The sequence below is a fragment of the Rhinopithecus roxellana genome, chromosome 4, assembly GCF_007565055.1.
Source record: "Rhinopithecus roxellana isolate Shanxi Qingling chromosome 4, ASM756505v1, whole genome shotgun sequence".
NCBI lineage: Eukaryota > Metazoa > Chordata > Mammalia > Primates > Cercopithecidae > Rhinopithecus > Rhinopithecus roxellana.
In genome coordinates this window covers 70,076,401-70,095,812 of record NC_044552.1, presented here as the reverse complement: position 1 = coordinate 70,095,812, position 19,412 = coordinate 70,076,401, and the positions used below count along the sequence as shown (strand labels likewise).

Here is a 19,412-nt window from a genome sequence, read left to right as displayed (position 1 = left end):
GCATAAGGGTAAAGAGGAAAACCTGTGTGCAAGGAAATGTCTCATCATTGACACAGAGTAGTGGGAATGAGGAAAATTTCTCCTGAGATGCCAGGTCCATATTTATTCTGCCCAGTATGGCTGAGAAAACATTAAGCCATGAATTAAAGATATAGTGACCCCAAGGATGAAATGTCCCCAGGAGACTGGTATCAGCACACACAAATCCTCCCTAGAAGGATACAACCTCAATCTAGGTAACAGAATTCCCTCAGATGAAGTTCCAAGGAAAACAAGCAACTCAAGGAAAAATCAAAATACATCACAAAACACACAAGAAAACAAAGCACCATGAGTGAGAATGTGCAGAAACGGATGGCTTGAATAAGATTCCTGAGATTAGGACATAAAACCATTAATGTTTTTACATGCTTAAGAGAAGCTTAAAAACATAAGCAAAGAACAAGAAACTATAATGAATGATAAGCAGATTTGAAATAGAACCAAATACAATTTCTAAAAATAGAAGATAAATGAAACTGAAAATCAAATGGATGAATAAAAGAGCACATTTGGCCTGACTGAGGAAAGAACAGTGAACGGAAGGTAAGAACAAAAGAAATTATCCAGAATGAAGCACAAAGAAAACATGACAGGTTGAGAGATGGGAAGTTAGATTTCCACTGGTCCTTTTCATGCTACTAGAGTTCCAGAAAGAAAGAATGGAGAAAAGGCAATTTTCATGAATAACCACTGAGAATTTTCTAGAGCTGCACTCTCCTATAAAGTAGCCATTAGCCACATGTGGCTACTGAAATTAAAATTTAAACACAGTTTCTCAGTCACACTAACCACATTTCAAGTTCTTGTTAGCCACAAGTGGCAGACAGTTACCATATGGACAGCCCAGATGTAGAACATTATCATACAGAATCTACTGAACAGCACAGTTCTAGAACTAATGTAGCACCCTTCATCAGATCCAAGATACCCAGGAAAACCCAAGCTGTGTAACCAAAATCCACACATGGACACAGTACAGTGAAGCTGCAAAATACTAAAACACAGAGAAAGTCTTAACAGCCAGTGAGGAGTCACACCACCGACAAAGGAACAATAATTAGATAACTGGCTTCCAAGCATCAAATGTCAAAGCCAGTAGAAAACAAAGAAAGAATACCTTCATTGTACTGGGAGAAAATGCTGTCAACCTAAAACTCTTTCAAGACCAGGGTAATTTTCATACCCAAGAGACATATAAAAGATTTACCAACAACATACCTTCTCAATGGAAATTCCAATTCATTTTAGGTGGAAGGAAAATTATCTCAAGACAAGACTGAAATGTAAGAAGAAACAGTAAGCAAAGACAGTACAATATGATTAAATCAAAAACATTTAACTGTATAAAAATAAAAATAATGTCCAATTTGTAATGAAAAAGACATAACTAAAACATCAGGCAATGATTGATCATATTCGGGGAGATGATTGGAGTTACATAACCTTATGTCATTTTGTAATTCAGGAAAAGGCTAATGATATTAAGTAGTTTCAGACTTTGACTTAATGTTAACATGCTTATGATAACCACTGGAAAGAAGAAATGTATAACACAAACCTTCCACAAAGTTGGGAGTGGGCTCCTACAATCTATAAGATGGTAGACAGAAATCCAAATACATCAGTAAACACAATGCTGTACAGGAAGGCACCAAGATCAGACTGGATAAAAAGGTAAAATTCAGCTATTGGCTTTTATGTATTTGGGAAATATTTACCAAAAGCTAGTGAAATCACATTAACATTAGAAACATAGTCTTTAAGAAAAAATGCATTACCAGAGATAAAGAGGTTCACTTCATAATGATAAAAACTTCAATTCACCTAGAAAATAACACTAATTCTAAATGTAGAGAAAATTTTTAAATTCACTATTTTAACATCTCCATCAAGTAGACAAAGGATCAGTTAGATACAACAGGTCAATTAGAGAAACACAATTAGTAAGAATATAGCTATGAACAGCACAGTAAGTCTAATGGACATACAGCATACAGAATAGACACACACATCAATAATATATATACTCTTTTTGTCCACAGGTGAAACATAAAAGCTGACTGTATGCTGGGTATAAAGTTAGCTTCAACAAATTTCCAGGTACAGTACTGATTTTAATCAGGCTCCCTGATCACAATGCAATCGAGTTAGAAATCACCAACAAGAAAGAGAAAAACCCAATATATTTGGAAATTAAAGACGCTTCTGACAACTCATAGGTTAAAGACAACTTTTCAAAGTCTCAGAAATATGAAGCTTATTCCAATTGTCTTAAAACATGAGGCAATTTCTCACGTAATCATTAGAAAAATTGATTATGTTTTAAAAAATATAATTGCCAATACCTAAGATGCAGATGTAAATTTTGTGTTGTACCTGTATACACTTTTAACAAACACACGAAAACACATAATTAAAAGAACAAAAGCTTACAGTCAGGGATTAATAGTTTTCTACTTCAATAATCGAGTCACTTATCTCACTAGAATATCTTTTTGCTCTTTTAAACTGGTCATTGAAGATACGAAAGTGAGCAAACAAACAGTCTCAGCTTCTTGAGGCTGACAGCATTCAGTGGAGACAGCCATCAATTATAGAAACAGATATAAAACGGCAGTCGGGTGTGTAATGTGACCCTGAAACAGGGGCGGGGACATCAGGAAAGGCTTCCCCAGAGAAGTGATGCTTACACACATTAAGACCTAATATGTGACCGAGCGCAGTGTCTCACACCTGTAATCCCAATACTTTGCGAGGCTGAGGAGGGAGGATCACTTCAGCTCAGGATATATGGTGAAACCCCATCTCTACAAAAAATACAAAAAGTAGCTGGGCATGGTGGTACACACCTGTAGTCCCAGCTACTTGGGAGATTGAGGTGGAAGGATCACTTGAGCCAGGGAAGTCGAGACTGCAGTGAGCAGTGTTCATGCCACTGCACTCCAGTCTGGATGACAAAGGGAGACTTCATAATAATAATAATAATAAAAACTTAACATCTAAAAACAAAGTACCTAGGGAAGGACAAGGGAGAACAGCATTCCAGAAAAGAAACAGTAGTACTGCAAAGCTACAAAGTTTTAAGTAAGCAATTAAAGTAAAACTATAATTTAATTTTTAGATGGTCAATACAAAAACAAGGCACAGTAGAAAACTGCAACATTTTTATGCTTTCTAATCTATTCCTTCTTTAATGAGACTTGTTCATCTTTCTACTGTCACAGAACTTTTCTTTGACTATACAAATACTGCACACTCTACTTAAGACACAAAGAAAATGCAACTGCTATACAAAGTTAAATGGTTAGCATTTTCCAGACATTTTAAACACCATAAAAATCAACTTTAATCCTTAAGACCTGTTAGAAAGATATTTCTATTCTAGTCTTCAAATACAGAGGTTTCTGCTTTGGAGAGGCCACAAAGTGTGCCTTCTAAATTGTTCTCACTAACCTATACATGGAATAAACAGCCTTAAGCAATTCATTTATTCCCTACCATTATTTTTAACATTCCATACCCACTTACTTTAACCAGACAAGCTATGTAACATGTGTATAACTTTGAGTATTGGAACTGAGCAGTTAAAAAAAAAAAAAAGGCAACAAGAACTCCTAGAATCTTATTATAACTAGCCTAAAGGTGACTATGTAAGCACAAAAGGATCCAAATTAGTGATTGAAGGTTAACTTTGACATGGAAATAACAGCTAAATTATATAGATATGGATTAACCTCCACTAACAATTTTCTTCATGTCCTCTTTGACAGACATTGAAAAAAAATTCTTCATTTCTTTCCTAGGATTTGATCTTTTAAATAAAACGTGATGACTGACAATATATTTATTGTATATTTTGTATTTATGGTATATATTGTATATTGTATATATAATACATATATAAATATAACCTATAATATAAACAGGTTATATTTTGGCTAGGTCAAAATATAACCTTCGGAGGCTTCCAATAAAGATCAAGACTAAAATGCTCTGCAGGTTTTTTTTTTTTTTTTTTTTTGAGACAGAGTCTCGCTCTGTCGCCCAGGCTGGAGTGCAGTGGCCGGATCTCAGCTCACTGCAAGCTCCGCCTCCCAGGTTTAAGCCATTCTCCTGCCTCAGCCTCCCGAGTAGCTGGGACTACAGGCGCCCGCCACCTCGCCCGGCTAGTTTTTTATATTTTTTAGTAGAAACGAGGTTTCACCGTGTTAGCCAGGAGGGTCTCGATCTCCTGACCTCGTGATCCGCCCGTCTCGGCCTCCCAAAGTGCTGGGATTACAGGTTTGAGCCACCGCGCCCGGCCGGTTTTATATTAATATTTGTAAAATAAGACTTGATTGCACTGAGTGAGTGCATACACTTAAACTGAATGCAGCATTCTACTAAGTAAGGATTAGAAATAGAAAACGCGGTGGCTCAAGCCTGTAATCCCAGCACTTTGGGAGGCCGAGACGGGCGGATCACGAGGTCAGGAGATCGAGACCATCCTGGCTAACACGGTGAAACCCCGTCTCTACTAAAAAATACAAAAAACTAGCCGGGCGAGGTGGCGGGCACCTGTAGTCCCAGCTACTCGGGAGGCTGAGGCAGGAGAATGGCGTAAACCCGGGAGGCGGAGCTTGCAGTGAGCTGAGATCCTGCCACTGCACTCCAGCCTGGGCGGCAGAGCGAGACTCCGTCTCAAAAAAAAAAAAAGAAAGAAAGAAATAGAAAACAGATAATCCCCTTAAAATGTGCAGTTACTGATTAACTACTTTCTTTTTTTTTTTTTTTTTTTGAGACAGTCTCACTCTGTCGCCCAGGCTAGAGTGCAGTGGCGCGATCTTGGCTCACTGCAAGCTCTGCCTCCCGGGTTCACACCATTCTCCTGCCTCAGTCTCCCGAGTAGCTAGGACTACAGGCGACCACCACCACGCCCAGCTAATTTTTTTTTTTTTTTTTTTTTTTTTGATTTTTAGTAGAGAGGGAGTTTCACTGTGTTAGCCAGGATTGTCTCGATCTCCTGACATTGTGATCCGCCTGCCTCGGTCTCCCAATGTGCTGGGATTACAGGTGTGAGCCACCGACCACACCTGGCCCTGATTAACTTTCCTTAGCAGTGAAGGACTGTCCAACTAAACTACTTCTTCTAAAAGATAATTTCCTTTTCTATTGTAAAATATACTAGTGGAGTTCTTAAAAATGCCAATAGTTCAGTGATAACCACATCCTTAAGAAAATGCCTAAGAACAAACAAGAAAATTGCATCTGAAGATACTATAGCCAAGTTTCTGGTAAATTCAAAGGGAAACGAACATCCCCTAAAATATCCGGGTACTGAATTTACTTTTCATCATTTAATACTTACAGCAACAGCCTGAGTGCCACTGGAGCCTACATTTTTATTAAAAGTTAGTCATTACTACTAAGCACATTCTCCCCACCCTTTGAAGAAGACGAAGAAAAAAAAACAGAACTACTCAGGTGTGGGGAAGGGGTGTGTATATGGGGGAAGGGAAGAAAGTAGCAACTTGCCTCTCTGGGGACAATTAAAAAATGAGACTTTGGTTTGACCCAAGTATCACCAGGATGTCAGAAAACTAAGGAAGGGTCTTCTTCTAATAACTGCTTCATTGTTCTTCTTTTTCTTAAAATGGAAATGGTCTGTCACAATGTAGACATGGAAATGAGCACCATGTGGAACAGTGATTAGACAGCAAAAGAAACTAACAGAACTACTGGAATTTGCCTTCGGAGTGGTGTAGATAACGAAGTAGGAAGTGCTTATGCATGCTTTAAGGCTCGTGTTTAAGCAAAGACACATGCAATTCAAGATTAATATACAAGAACCACTTTTTAATTTTTTGGAAAAAAAATTAAGTTCAGGCTTAACTATGAAATAAAAATTTCACTACGTATACCTGCACTAGTTGCTAAACTGCATTCCACTTAAAGGACAGTACAGGTAACATGCCTCAGTAGACCAGAGTGTAAAAACACACAGACCACCACTGGATAGATCTCTATGTCATACACCGCCTTGTTTTTTTTTTTTTTTTTTTTTTTTCAAACGGAGTCTCGCTCTGTCTCCCAGGCCGGAGTGCAGTGACGCGATCTTGGCTCACTGCAACCTCCGCCTCCCGGGTTCAAGCGATTCTCCTGCCTCAGCCTCCCGGAGCAGCTGGGGCTACAGGCGCGCGCCACCACGCCCATCTAATTTCTGTATTTTTAGTAGAGACGGGGTTTCACCATGTTGGCCAGGCTGGTCTGGAGCTCCCGACCTCAGGTGAACCGCCCACCGCGGCCTCCCAAAGTGCTGGAATTACAGGTGGGAGTGAGCCACCGCGCCCAGCCTATAAACCGCTTTTAAGGTTGCAAGATGAGCGTGTACTAGGATGTGTAACTGGTAATTTCTGGAGTGTCTGGCAACAAACCTCAAAATCAAATTTCCTTAGAAATCCTTGGCCTAAGTTTTATTTTTAAAAAGGTCAACACAAAATTAATAAGTTCAAAAGGTGGCAAGTTCTATCACATTAATAAAACCAAAGCACACCACAGGCAATAATATATTAACAATAAGGTAATTATTTCAGCAACAGCAGCAACAGGTTCCCTGGAGGAGAATCCCCACTTCTCTATAAACAGTGCACCTAGATGGATTCAGAGCACAAAATTTACCACAGGACAACATCTAGCAGACCGAAGTCAAGCAATGCTGATCTTTTAAAGAAATTTCACATTTCTTACTATTTCCTACCTTAACACTCCACCAAAAAAAAGCAAACACCTATCGAAATATAAAAAATAACGTTTCTAGCAACCCAAAAGTAGCTCAGAGATCTCAAAAACAAATAGGGAAAGGGGTGCTGATGCTAATAAAGTGACACTACAAAAACTAAGTGCAAAAGTAAACCTACTCCTCACAGCGTATCACAGATCAGTTAATGGTTCAGGTACAGAGCCTCCTCCCCCAGGTCCTCCTTCCGCGACCATGACTCCCCAGTGACTATTTTACACCAAGTAACTACTGAAAACGCCCAAGGAAAAGGAGTGGGGGAGGGTGGCTTTTGAAGATTCAGGTAGCAAAGAGTGACTGCTAATTTCATAAACAATAATGCAAAACAAGCAAACCACCGCTCCTAGCCAATTACCAAGCAGGAGTCAAAGTTCCACCACGTAATTCGGGCCTGGGCCTTTTTTAGGCAAACACGTAATCGAAAGCACAGTCATTTCCCTCTTGATATTTTACTCATGCCGGCAATGCCATTCACACTGAGAATGTAGCAAAACAAAAGAAAAAAATAACAGCAGCGAAGGCAGAGGGGCGCGGGGCGTCCCAGCCTGCGTCCCTCCCTGGCTGCGAGCTCCCGCAGGCCGGGACGGGAAGCGCAGCGTCCTCTCTGCTGAGGTCTCGACTCCCACCCGCCCCGCGGGGCCGAGGGTCCCCTGGGCTGCAGCGGGAGGGGACGTGGGGGCGGCGGGGACGCCGGACGCCACGGGGACGCCGGACGCCACAGAGCGCCTGTCGCCTCGGGGGTCTGCCCGGGCTGCGGGAAGTTTCCGTCCCGCTCTCGCGGCCCCTCCCGGCGAGCCCGCCGTAGCCCACGCTCAGGTGCAAACTTCCCAAACGTCGCTGCGCCCGGGGTCCCAACCCGCGCCTAGACCCGACGCCTTCCCCCGGCGCGATCCCGGCCGTCTGCACTGCCCGCCGCACCCATGCCCAGAAGGGACTGGCTGGGCCGCGGACCCGCCCGGGGACCCCACCGAGGACGCGGAGTGGCCCCTCGGCCGCCTCCAGCCCCAACCCTCCCCGCGGCCCCGGCCCCGACCGTCCCCGCGCCGCCGCGGGCCTGAGCGACCCGCCGGGCCTGCGCCGCGCGCCCCTCACCTTGGTGGCCATGGCGGGCGGGTCCCCCGGCCCGGGACGGCCGGCTTGTTTCCCGCGCCGCGGATGGTGATTCTGAGCCGCGCGGGCGAAGGCAAGGGCGAGGGCGGCGGCTCCGGCTGGGCCACGGCGCGGCGGCCGCTCCTCCGCCTCGGCCCCGAGTCTCGACGCTCAGGCCCAGCCGCTGGGCGCTCGGCTACTCCCGCGCCGCCCGCTCCTGCAGTTCCTGAAAGTCCCCGGCTGCGCGGCCCCCGCCCCTGCCGGCCGAGCCTCCCATTTACCGCGGCGCGCGCGGCGCCCGGCGGAAGCGCGCCCTGGGCCCTCGGCCGCGGCCCGGCCTCCTGGCCGCCCCCGCGCTGCGCCGCGCCGCGCCGCCGCCCCGGGCAGTCGCTGCCGCCTCCGGGCGCCCTTGGTGGAGGATGGGGACTGCGTCCCGCGCGGCGGCGGGATCCGGACAGGCGCCCCGGGCCATGGCCCGCACCCTGCGTGGCCGTTCCACAGGAAGCGCTCCGCGGCCCGCAGAGCCGCTCAGGGGAGCCGAACCCGACTCCGGTTCACGCTCGGCCAGCGCCGCACGCAGTGGCTCGGGGCTTTCCGTGCATGAGGCGGGAGGGGGGGCAGGAACTCTCGACGCTCCCGGCAGACAGGAGCCCCGCAACCCCGCCGTCTTTGCCCCACGCCGGGGGTGTTGCGGGGTCGCCGTGCCCTTGGCCGAGTACCTTGAGTGCCAAGTAAACAGCCGGGAAGGAACGGAGCAATGGCTTCCTGGGCCTCTTCCTCCTGTCCAGAGGCTCCCTCAGGCCGGGGTCCTGGCTTGGAGCCCCTGGGACGGGACGGTGGGGGGTTCTTTTTGTGACGTCCCGTTAACCTCATTCTGGAATCTTGATAAGTTTAAAAATGCCCGAGGGCCCAAGAGGTTTAGGGGACAACAGGCTCTGTGAAGTGGAAACGAGGGCTCTAAAATTTTCCATCTTTCTGTCAGTGTTTCTCTCCAGAGTTGGAGATATGGTGTTATGAATAAACGAATGACGAGCAGCAAGATTTTTCACTCAAGGACAAAACAACTGGAAGATGTATCTTAACTGGCATACTAGTGGAGTGCTTTTTTTATTATGAGGGATATATTTGTAAGAAGAGACAACTATCAAATCTAAATACTCTGGTATTTAGAGTTAATGTCGAGTTTGTGTCTTCTTAAATACATTCTATTTGACCTGAGATTTCACTAGTTACATTCAATAATGTGGTTTAAAATAGATACGGTATTGCAGAATTTTCTGTGAATTTTTGTGTTTGTTGAGCTCATGGTTAAGCTATAGTCATCATAATATGCATAAATAGTTGTCTTTCTCCATATAAAAAGATGGAGGCCAATATTCATTGACAGCCTGCTTGCTATATACTGGGCTTTTACATCCCCATCTCATTTAATCCTTATAAGAAACGTTTGAGAAGCTCGTTATTGTCCACTGTTTACAAATAAGAGCGAATCAGGGCTCACTTAAATAACTTGCGCTTTTGGTAATACTTACTCAAATCGAAAATGACCATAGCCTTGGACCCAGCAGCCCTCCTAGGAGTTTATCCTGTCAAACTTGTACAAGTGATCAAAGATGTTCATCAAAGATTGTTCGGTCCTAACTCCAAACAGAAAACAACCTATGTGTTTGTTAACAGGACTGTTTCAGTAAATAAGATACATCCATTCAAACAAAATGCTAGAAAGCCTGTAAGAAAATAATATTTTAAGAGGTGTTAAGAAAGATAAAAGAACATGATGTATGGTACATTTATGTAAAAAAAAAAAAAGGAAATACGTTATACATGCCTAGAAAACTTCTGAGAAAGATTCGCCAGATCCTTTTGTCAGAGTTTTTGACCATGTGTATGTATGACTTCATTTAAAAACAGAAATTATATTTTAATAAACAATGGAAGAAATAACTTGGCTAAGTGTACACACTAGTATGTGGAAAAGCCAGGATTTGAACTCAGGCAATGTCATAAGTAATGGGTTTTCCATATTCTTTTAAATGTGAAGCCTGGGTACAGCTCTCTCTGCAGCCCTTCAACTATGGCTCCCTTGATAGGAAGGCACAAAGTTAGGGGCACACCTGTGAAGACACGCCTTTCCACATGCTCATCTGGCAAATCCTATGCAAATAGTCATCCTGGGCACCCGGCACCATGAAAGCAAGAAGACCAGAGACTTCAAGCTTTTTCCACCCGAACAATTCCATAACACTGGTTTTATTTTTTAGAAGTAATGGTGGAGAGCTGAGGTGGAAGGATTGCTTGAGCCTAGGTGTTCAACACCAGCCTGGGCAACATAGTGAGACCTCATTTCTAGAAGGTTTGTTGTTGTTGTTGTTGTTGTTTAAAAAAGAGCAAGACTGTCAAAAACAAACAAAAAAGTACATAAAAAGAGATAAACATAGCCGGGCGCTATGGCTCACGCCTGTAATCCCAGCATTTTGGAAGGCTGAGTTGGGTGGGTCACGAGGTCAAGAGATCAAGACCATTCCGGCCAACATGGTGAAACCCCTTCTCTACTAAAAATGCAAAATTAACTGGGCATGGTGGTGCGCCTGTAGTCCCAGCTACTCAGGAGGCTGAGGCAGGAGAATCACTTGAACCTGGGAGGCGGAGGTTGCAATGAGCCGAGATCGAGCCACTGCACTCCAGCATGGGCAAGACTCTGTCTCAGAAAAAAAGGAGAGAGATAAACATGTGCCCTTCCACAATAAGCCACACCGCAGGGATCTTGAACATAACTAAACTCTTTATCACATTTTTAGTAATGAATCGGGTAGTATATCTCCAGTAAATACTGCCAAACTTAGGAGTTTTATTTTTATATACGTCAGTCAAAATCAACATTACTTCATGAATGTTGTTATAGAGGAGACCCACTTTCATAGAATATATTTTTATATATATAGAGAGAGTGGGTCTTGCTCTGTCACCCAGGCTGGAGTGCAGTGGCTCGATCTTAGCTCACTGCAGCCTCCGCCTCCCGAGTTCAAGTGATTCTCCTGCCTCACCCTCCCCAGTAGCTGGGATTACGGGCACCCGCCACCATGCCTGGCTATTTATTTATTTATTTATTTTTTGTATTTTTAGTAGAGATGGGGTTTCGCTCTATATTGGCCAGGCTGGTCTCAAACTCCTTATCCCAAGTGATCCGCCTGCCTCAGCCTCCCAAAGTGTTGGGATTACAGGCGTGAGCCACTGCACACAGCCATGGCGTTTGTCTTCTGTTCCCACTTGATCACCCATGTACATCTCTCTTCTGTCTACCACCTTCCTTTGAGCGAGCTTCCTCAGAGCTGATGCTCTATGCAGGCCTGCCTTGAGAACCCAGAACCCTGGGTCATGCTAAGTTCAGATTTTCCTCTATAGCATGAGCTTCCATTACTCCAGGGGTGAGAACACAATTAGTTAAGCAGTTGGATTTGCATTTGCAGACTGCTTTTGGTTATTACTAGATTGCACTTTCAAAAGAAAAAGACGTGTAGCCAGAGCAACAGAGCCACTCTATTTAGGCTTTGTACTCCAGCTTTTTTTTATTTAATCATATCACAGGAGGTAAAGTGATTAGGATTTGCAGGAAGCCTCGTCCAGCCACACAGCTGGGGGGACAGGAAAAGAATGACCACCACTTCTTCCCTGGGTTTGTTCAGTATGGCCCGGTGTTTTTGTTCAAAATTAGATTCTCCTTACGTTTTTAAGAGCTCAGAACCCAACTAAATGCTTGGTCAGCTAATGGGAAAGTAATGTGGGAAAGTGCAGCTCCGGAAACTAATGTGGAATGGAGTGAAAATGTGTGATGGTCACCTCATCTAAGGCTCGGAGGATGAGAAGAATGTGTAATAATATAGTCAGCCTGGGTCTGGCACAAGGGGATACCTCTTCCTCTGGCTTTAGGGTGTGAGTTCAATGAGGTTAAAGAAAACCTCAGAGGGTGACCTTGAAAATAAAGAGTGGAAAGGAGTGCAGCTGGTGCCATTCCAATCCTAATAAATGTATGACGTCCTCACACTGGACCGGACGCTGTTAAAGGTGAGGGAGATAAAAGTCCCTGCTCTCTTAGAACTTAACAATCTGTAGAGGGTGGGGGAAGACAATAAACTACAAATAAATGTCTAATGTGCCAAGTGCTTTTATAAGTGCTCTGAAGAAACTTTATGGGGATAAAGAGAAGCAGGAGAGGTTTCTTTTCATGTTTCCCCATGGTATTAGACTAGCCGAGTGTATGTATGAAAGTGTATGGTTTTAAAATTGTGTTTGTTTTAGTTGGTTAGCTGATTGGTTGGTTTTAATTTTTGTTCCGTTTTGACTAAGTCACATTTCTCTTTCCATCATCTGGGAGACACAGAGCCATGCACAGTAACGGGACATAGTGTCCAGAGCTAGAAATTGAGCAGAAATCTGACTGCTAGGACCTGAGCAGTCCAGAAAGGGACAGTTGGCATGGGCAGAGAGAGACTGGAGGCTGGGGAGGCTGCATAGATGGCGGAGGTGTCAGCAGTAGGCAGTGTTAGACTGGAACAGGAACCGTTTGCTCAAGGTTCTGTACTAGACTGTTTGCTGGGTTTGGGTAGTTCTGACTTCCGTAAGGACTGAGCTGTGAGGTGAGGGCAGCAATAGAAGATTGGCTCACCACTTGGCTTCCCAAATGAAGTCCCAGCTTGTAGGATCCCTGCTGTCTCCTGAAACTTTGCTGTAGGATATTGTTTTAATTCTTTGATCAGTGATGGACAGGCTGGCATGAGTCCTCGGAGACATACTTGCGTTCAGTGATTGGGCAAAGAAGTAACACTGGATACAGGACATTTTGCTAGTTCACATGTCATTGCTCAAGTTACAAACTGTGATGGTTAAAACTGAGTGTTAACTTGACTGGATTGAAAGATGCAAAGTATTGATGCTGGGTGTGCCTGTGAGGGTGTTGCCAAAGGAGATTAACATTTGAGTCAGTGGGCTGGGGAAGACAGACCCACCCTTAGTCTGGGTGGGCACCATCTAATCAGCTGCCAGCACAGCTAGACTATAAAGCAGGCAGAAAAACATGAAAAGACTGGACTGGCCTAGCCTCCCAGCCTATGTCTTTCTCCTGTGCTGGATGCTTCCTGCCCTTAAACATCAGACTCCAAGTTCTTCAGTTTTGGGACTCAGACTGGCCCTGCTTGCCCCTCAGCTTGCAGACGGCCTATTGTGGGACCTTGTGATCATGTGAGTTAATAAACTCATATGTGTGTGTGTGTGTGTGTATATACACATATATATGTGTGTATATACACATATATATGTGTGTGTATATATATATATCCTGTTAGTTCTGTCCCCTCTAGAGAACCCTGACTAATACACAAACTATAGAGAGTTCTTTTTTTTTTTTTTTTTGAGACAGGGTCTCACTTTGTTGCCCAGGCTGTAAAGCAATGATACAATCATGGCTCACTGCAAACTTGACCTCCAGGGCTCAAGTGCTACTTTATTTATTTATTTATTTATTTTGAGTTGGAGTCTCCCTCTGTCACCCAGGCTGGAGTGCAGTAGTGCGATCTTGACTCACTGCAACCTCCACCTCCCGGGTTCAAGCAATTCTCCTGCCTCAGCCACCCGAGTAACTGGGATTACAGCACCCGCCACCATGCCCGGCTAATTTTTGTATTTTTAGTAGAGATGGGGTTTCACCATATTGGCCAGGCTGGTCTCTTTGGCCAGGCTGGTCTCAAACTCCTGACCTTGTAATCCACTGGCCTCGACCTCCAAACATGCTGGGATTACAGGCGTGAGCCACCGCGCCCAGCTCAAGTGCTACTTTTAAAGCTAAAAGCCCCACATAACATGCTAGCACACTCTGACACACTCTCGTATCCTTGCTTTATGGAAGGCAACTCTAATGACAGTGCTTACTAAATACAAGTACAGGACATTTGCTGTGACTGCCATGATTTAGAGCCAGACACTGTAAATTACATCCTCCATCTCTCGTGAGTCCTGTTTTTCCTTCCCAGGACTTTGATCAGAAAACGCACCCACTGCTGAGTACTGAGTGCTGAAGAGATGGCCTTGGCCGTGGCATTAGGCATCCTTGGCTTGAAACTCACTTCTGCTGCTTGTCACCTGTGTGAACTTGAGCAGGTACTTTCATCTTGATCCTCAGTACCAATGTCTGTCTTTGTCTGATCAGGCTGCTATAACAGAATAGCATAGGCTGGGTGGCTTATTAACGACAAATGTTTGTTTTTCACAGTTCTGGAGGCTGAAAAGTCCCACATCAAGGCGCCAGCAGATTCAGCATCTGGTGAGTGCCCCCTGGTTCATGGATAGCCGTCTTCTCGCTGTGTCCTCACATGGTGAAAGGGTGAGCGAGCGCTGTGGGATCTCTTTCATGAGGCGTAATTCCAATCATGAGAGCTCTGTCCTCATGACCTGATCACCTACCAAAGGCCTCACTTCCAAATACCATTACATTAGGAGTTAGGATTTCAACATCTGAATTTGAGGAGGACACAAACATTCAGTCAATAGCATAGCAATATTGCCCTGGCTTTGTTTTGAAGATTCTGTGAAACTCACTTTAACTGGAGTAGCAGAAAGTTCTAACAGATCTTAATAGTTATTATAACGATGTGCTGGGCTTCATGCTGGTGGTGGCCAATATCTTCTTGCAGCTCTCAGTTCTATAACAAATCTCCCAAGATGTTGTTTTCCAATGACTTCAGAGTATTGATCACACCCAGTATCTGTATTTGCTCACTCCTGTGGCATTCCTTTCTTTCTTTCTTTTTTTTTTTTTTTTGTAGACAGAGTCTCGCTCTGTCGCCCAGGCTGGAGTGCAGTGGCCAGATCTCAGTTCACTACAATCACCGCCTCCTGGGTTCACGCCATTCTCCTGCCTCAGTCTCCCGAGCAGCTGGGACTACAGGTGCCCGCCACCTCGCCCGGCTAGTTTTTTGTAGTTTTAGTAGAGACGAGGTTTCACTGTGTTAGCCAGGATGGTCTCGATCTCCTGACCTTGTGATCCACCCGTCTCGGCCTCCCAAAGTGCTGGGATTATAGGCTTGAGCCACCGCGCCCAGCCTGTGGCATTCCTTTCTTCTTTTTCTTTTCAGTCATTCATTTTATTCCTCAATATTCTCTTTCTTTTACCCCACTGTATTTCATTTCAGTCCTTTGGTGTATTTCATCTCTTCTTTTACATGTCTAGAGAATGTTCCTAACTCTAGTTTCTCAGGATTTTTCCAGGCACATCAGTAACTTTTCTGCTTTTTAAAATCATTAAAGCTTTGATGAAGTAAGAAAACGTCAAAATGCAAAATACCCTTTTAAGTAAACAAGTGCACAAAGCTCACAATTTCAGTAAATGTTTCAAAACAGGTAACAAATTTAATGTTATACTCTTTAGAAATTCTGGCTTAATTTAAAAAATATTAAGTAAATGACTGTTTAGAAACACAGATGGTTCTTATAAATAGTTATGATCTACCTGTTACCTCCCGTGTCAATATTGCACAGTAAGAGGGTAGTTTTCAGGGGGCAATTGTGTGTTCATTGACTGGAGGGATGCACACAAGAGCCCTGGCCTGGTGCTTGGCACTCGAGGAGTTTAGGAAACAGGGGTTCCTCTCATGGCTAGTGTGGTCTATTTGCTGCTTATTATTATTATTATACTTTAAGTTCTGGGATACATGTGCAGAATGTGCAGGTTTGTTACATAGGTATACATGTGCCGTGGTGGTTTGCTGCATCCATCATCCTGTCATCTACATTAGGTATTTGTCCTAATGCTATCCCTCCCCTAGCCCCCCAGCCCCCGACAGGCCCTGGTGTGTGATGTTCCCCTCCCTGTGTCCATGTGTTTTCATTGTTCAACTCCCACTTATGTGTGAAAACATGCGGTGTTTGGTTTTCTCTTCCTGTGCTAGTTTGCTGAGAATGATGTTTTCCAGCTTCATCCATGTCCCTGCAAAGGACATGAACTCATCCGTTTTTATGGTGTATTAGCTGCTGCTTCTTTCATGCCTAAGCTATCTACTGAGAGCCTACAATGTGCAAAGTGCTATAGTAGATAACCTCAAAGTCATGAAAAACGCCTTTTGTGCTCCTAGAACTTAAAATCTCATGAGAAAAAGAAAACCTTCCTCTTAACACCCTAAGAGAGCCCTGGGCCAGGTGTGGTAGCTCATGCCCATTATCCCGACACTTTTGAGTATTGCTTGAGTCCTGGAGTTCAACACCAGCCCGAACAACACAGTAAGACCCAGTCTCTACAAAAAATAAAAATTAGCTAGGCGTGGTGGCGTGTGCCTCTAGTCCCAGCCACTTGGGAGGCTGAGTTGGGAGGTAGGAGGATTTCTTGAGCTCAGGAAACTGAGGCTGCTGTGAGCCAAGATCAGGCCAGTGCACTCCAGTCTGGGCAACAGAGTAAGATACTGTCTCAAAAAGAAAAAAACAAAACAAAACAAAACAAAAAAAAAAACAGACAGCCCTGGCTGGCTATTCACTCTTACTTAGTGTCCTCTGCTCCTTCCTGAAAACAAAACTCTCCTATTGTGGTGACGAGAACCACTGGGAGAAAAGAGAAACACCTGTGTTTTAGAGAACCTGTGGTTACAGAAATAAAGAAGGAGAAAAAGCAGTGAAGAGCAGAACAATTTAGGGAAATCAGTCAAACCACACTGCTCTTGCCTCAAACTCCAGCACACCAACCCCAGCGCCAGCCTTGCAATCAGCCACAGCCTCCAAGCCTTCACTGAAACTTGGCAATTACAGACTAAGTTAGCATGTTCTTTTGAAAATATAATTGTATTGGGGAGAAAGGGGGGATTAAGGACCTATTGATCTCTTGCATAAAACTGGCCCGATAGTCAATTGATTGACTAGACAGAAATGGAGGGGAAGTGAGTATTTTTGTACTGTGGTTACTAACTCTGTAAGGAATTGGATATCTGTGATCTAGCAGCCCAAATCACTTAAGGTAGGGATACAAGTTATTTCCTCAGTGGACATAGTTATCAGGACTGGCTGCATAATTTGTGGGCCACAGCGTAATGAAAATGCAGGGCCCCTCGTCAAAAAAGTATTGAGAATTTCAAAACAGCAGAAGAGAATTAAACCAAGCATGGGACCTTTTATTCTTGAGGCCCTGTGAACTGTATAGGCCCATGACCCTGGCCCTGACAATTGTTTTTTTCACAGATAGTTGTTGCTTACCATTGGAAAAATCAGGAAACTTCAAAAGAAGGTGTGATCTGAGCTTTCTTGAAAGACAGGTAAATTTTCCATTTTTCAAGGAGGAAGGATGGCATGAATCAAGACACAACAAGGAAGCAGTTCAGGCTGTATTTCCCTGACATTGGTTAGACCATGTTTACTGGCGCAGAAGTTGTCATGTGGGGATAAGTCCAGAAGGATGGGTAGAGGACAGATTATGACATTGGAAGGCCATGGGAAACCATTACAAATTATCTTAGTAATGTTTTTGGAAGATTTGGCAGTGGCATGTAGGATGCTTTGGGGCAAGCCCACTCTAGAGTAAGACCAGTTAAAAGGCTCTTATGTAGTTAAAGGCATTCATTTTTCCAGTGGTTATAGTCATACTATTCTGAAATGTTTCCTCCCTTCCCTTCTCCAAGAACTTGGAACTGTTAAATAACATTTACTGGAAGCCATTGGTTTGGACTGGGCTCCTGCACTAGGCCTGAGAGACCAAACCAAAATGGAATGACTCATGCTGAAGTTTGAGTGCCACCAAGCCAAAACTACGTTGTTTATCTGACCTTCCAAAAAATCAGGAGAGAGAGAGATAATAGCAAATTCCTAAACAAGCCAGCTTTAGCTGGCACAGTAAGGAAGTTCCTTCTACTCTAATCTTTACAAGGAAAGTAACTTTGAAAGGACCAGTGTGCGTTTTGTTCTCTGATACTGCTTTCCACACCCCTTTTCTGTCTAGAAAGCCAAAGTCCTCTGCTCTAAAGCATATTCTATAGTGTACCATGAAGTGTTGCCTGATTCTAGAATTGCAAATAAAAACCAGTTAGGATCTTGAAACTAAATTTGTTGTAATTGCGTCTTTTGACAGTATCTGGCAACCACAAAGGACCCAAAGCACACTGCCGACAACTCTTGAGACCCCCTGAGGAATGAAGAGAGGTGCTGCTGACCCCTTTTGAGGTCTCCTGTCTTCCTCATGGAACCCTGAGGGTTGTAAATTCCTCTCCTCTTGGGGATAACTGCACTGAGCCGCGGTCCCCACACCCTCTACCTCCTGATCTTTTTGGCTTTCAAACCCAATGCTAGTGTGTGCTGTGAGAACACATGACCCTGGGCTTGCTACCAAGGATTAGTTTATGCTGTGAGTGCTGGGGAAGAGAATATGACCTTTTGGGGTTTGCAGTGGCTGACAAGTCACTGGCAAGAGTGGATGTCATGACAGAAACAGGATGGGGTCCTGTAGGGAGGCCTCGGGTGTCTGACTGGGTCTGACAGAAATTGGCAGTAAATGGCAATTCTGCCATTTACTGTATGAATTTTGACTTTCGGAAATTCTTTGTAGGAATTTTGTGCTCTATCCTTTTCTTTTTTTTTTTTTTTTTTCTTGCACAGACATCACTGTGATCACTAACAGTAGCTATGTTGACAGTTAAGTCATTGTGGGATTGTTTTTGTGTATGGTGATAGAAGTTTATCTTCAATTTCTTAAACATGGCTAATCAGTCAATTAATCATCATTAACTGACAAAAGCACTATATCCTCTCTGATCTGCAATGCCAACTGCATCATACTACATGTTTCTGGCTTCCAGATTCCATTCTATTGCTGTATTTCCTATCTCTGTTAATGCCACATTGTCTTAATTACTCTATTTTTATAATATCTTATAGTATCTTGTCTATTACAACAAATAATCCCCAAATTTCTGTGGCTTAACTCAAAATTTCCCCCACTTCCAAAGATATTGGTTGGTTGGGAGGCTGGGGAGAGTCCTGCTCTGCACAGTCATTCAGGGACCCAGGCTTTTCCATTTAGTGGCTGTACCATCCCCAAAGTCTTCAGGGGCCTTCACTGGATCATCACATCAGCATCTGGCTGGAGGAGGGAAACCATTTACACCCACTTTACACTGGCCAGGTCCAAGCACTTCACATCATCTAAGTTTCAAGCAAGGCTGGAAGTGCAGTCTAGTCGTACGTCCAGAGGAAGAAGGAAATGGGTTTGGTAAATACACTGTCTGCCGTACTCTCACACAAGGACACAAAATTAAACATGTAACTAAATTAATCTCACAAAATTTTCTCCCAGTCTTACTACTGTTTCTGTATTTCCTAGCTCTGTCATTAATTGGACATATATTTGTTGAGAGCCCACTAGACTTTTGTGGTATGCAGCCTCTAAGACAGCCCCCAGTGATACCCATTTCCCCCATTCATTCCCTGTAAAATCCCTTCCCCTGGAAAGTGAGCTGAACTTATTGAAATATTTTTAATGAATGGA

The 19,412-nt window shown here is 44.0% G+C and overlaps 1 protein-coding gene across 2 annotated transcripts in view; it reads right to left on the bottom strand.

Moving 5' to 3' along the window:
- SNX9 (sorting nexin 9) overlaps positions 1-8,233 on the bottom strand; it is a 129,481-nt gene extending 121,248 nt beyond the window's left edge. The window contains exon 1 of one of the 2 annotated variants that reach the window (XM_030929090.1): positions 7,910-8,233. In XM_030929090.1, the coding sequence (XP_030784950.1) occupies positions 7,910-7,921 (12 nt within the window). In that variant the 5' untranslated portion in view covers positions 7,922-8,233. The remainder of the gene's footprint in view (positions 1-7,909) is intronic. The other variant, XM_030929091.1, reaches the window with a different exon arrangement.
- Between the last annotated feature and the right edge of the window lie 11,179 nt (positions 8,234-19,412).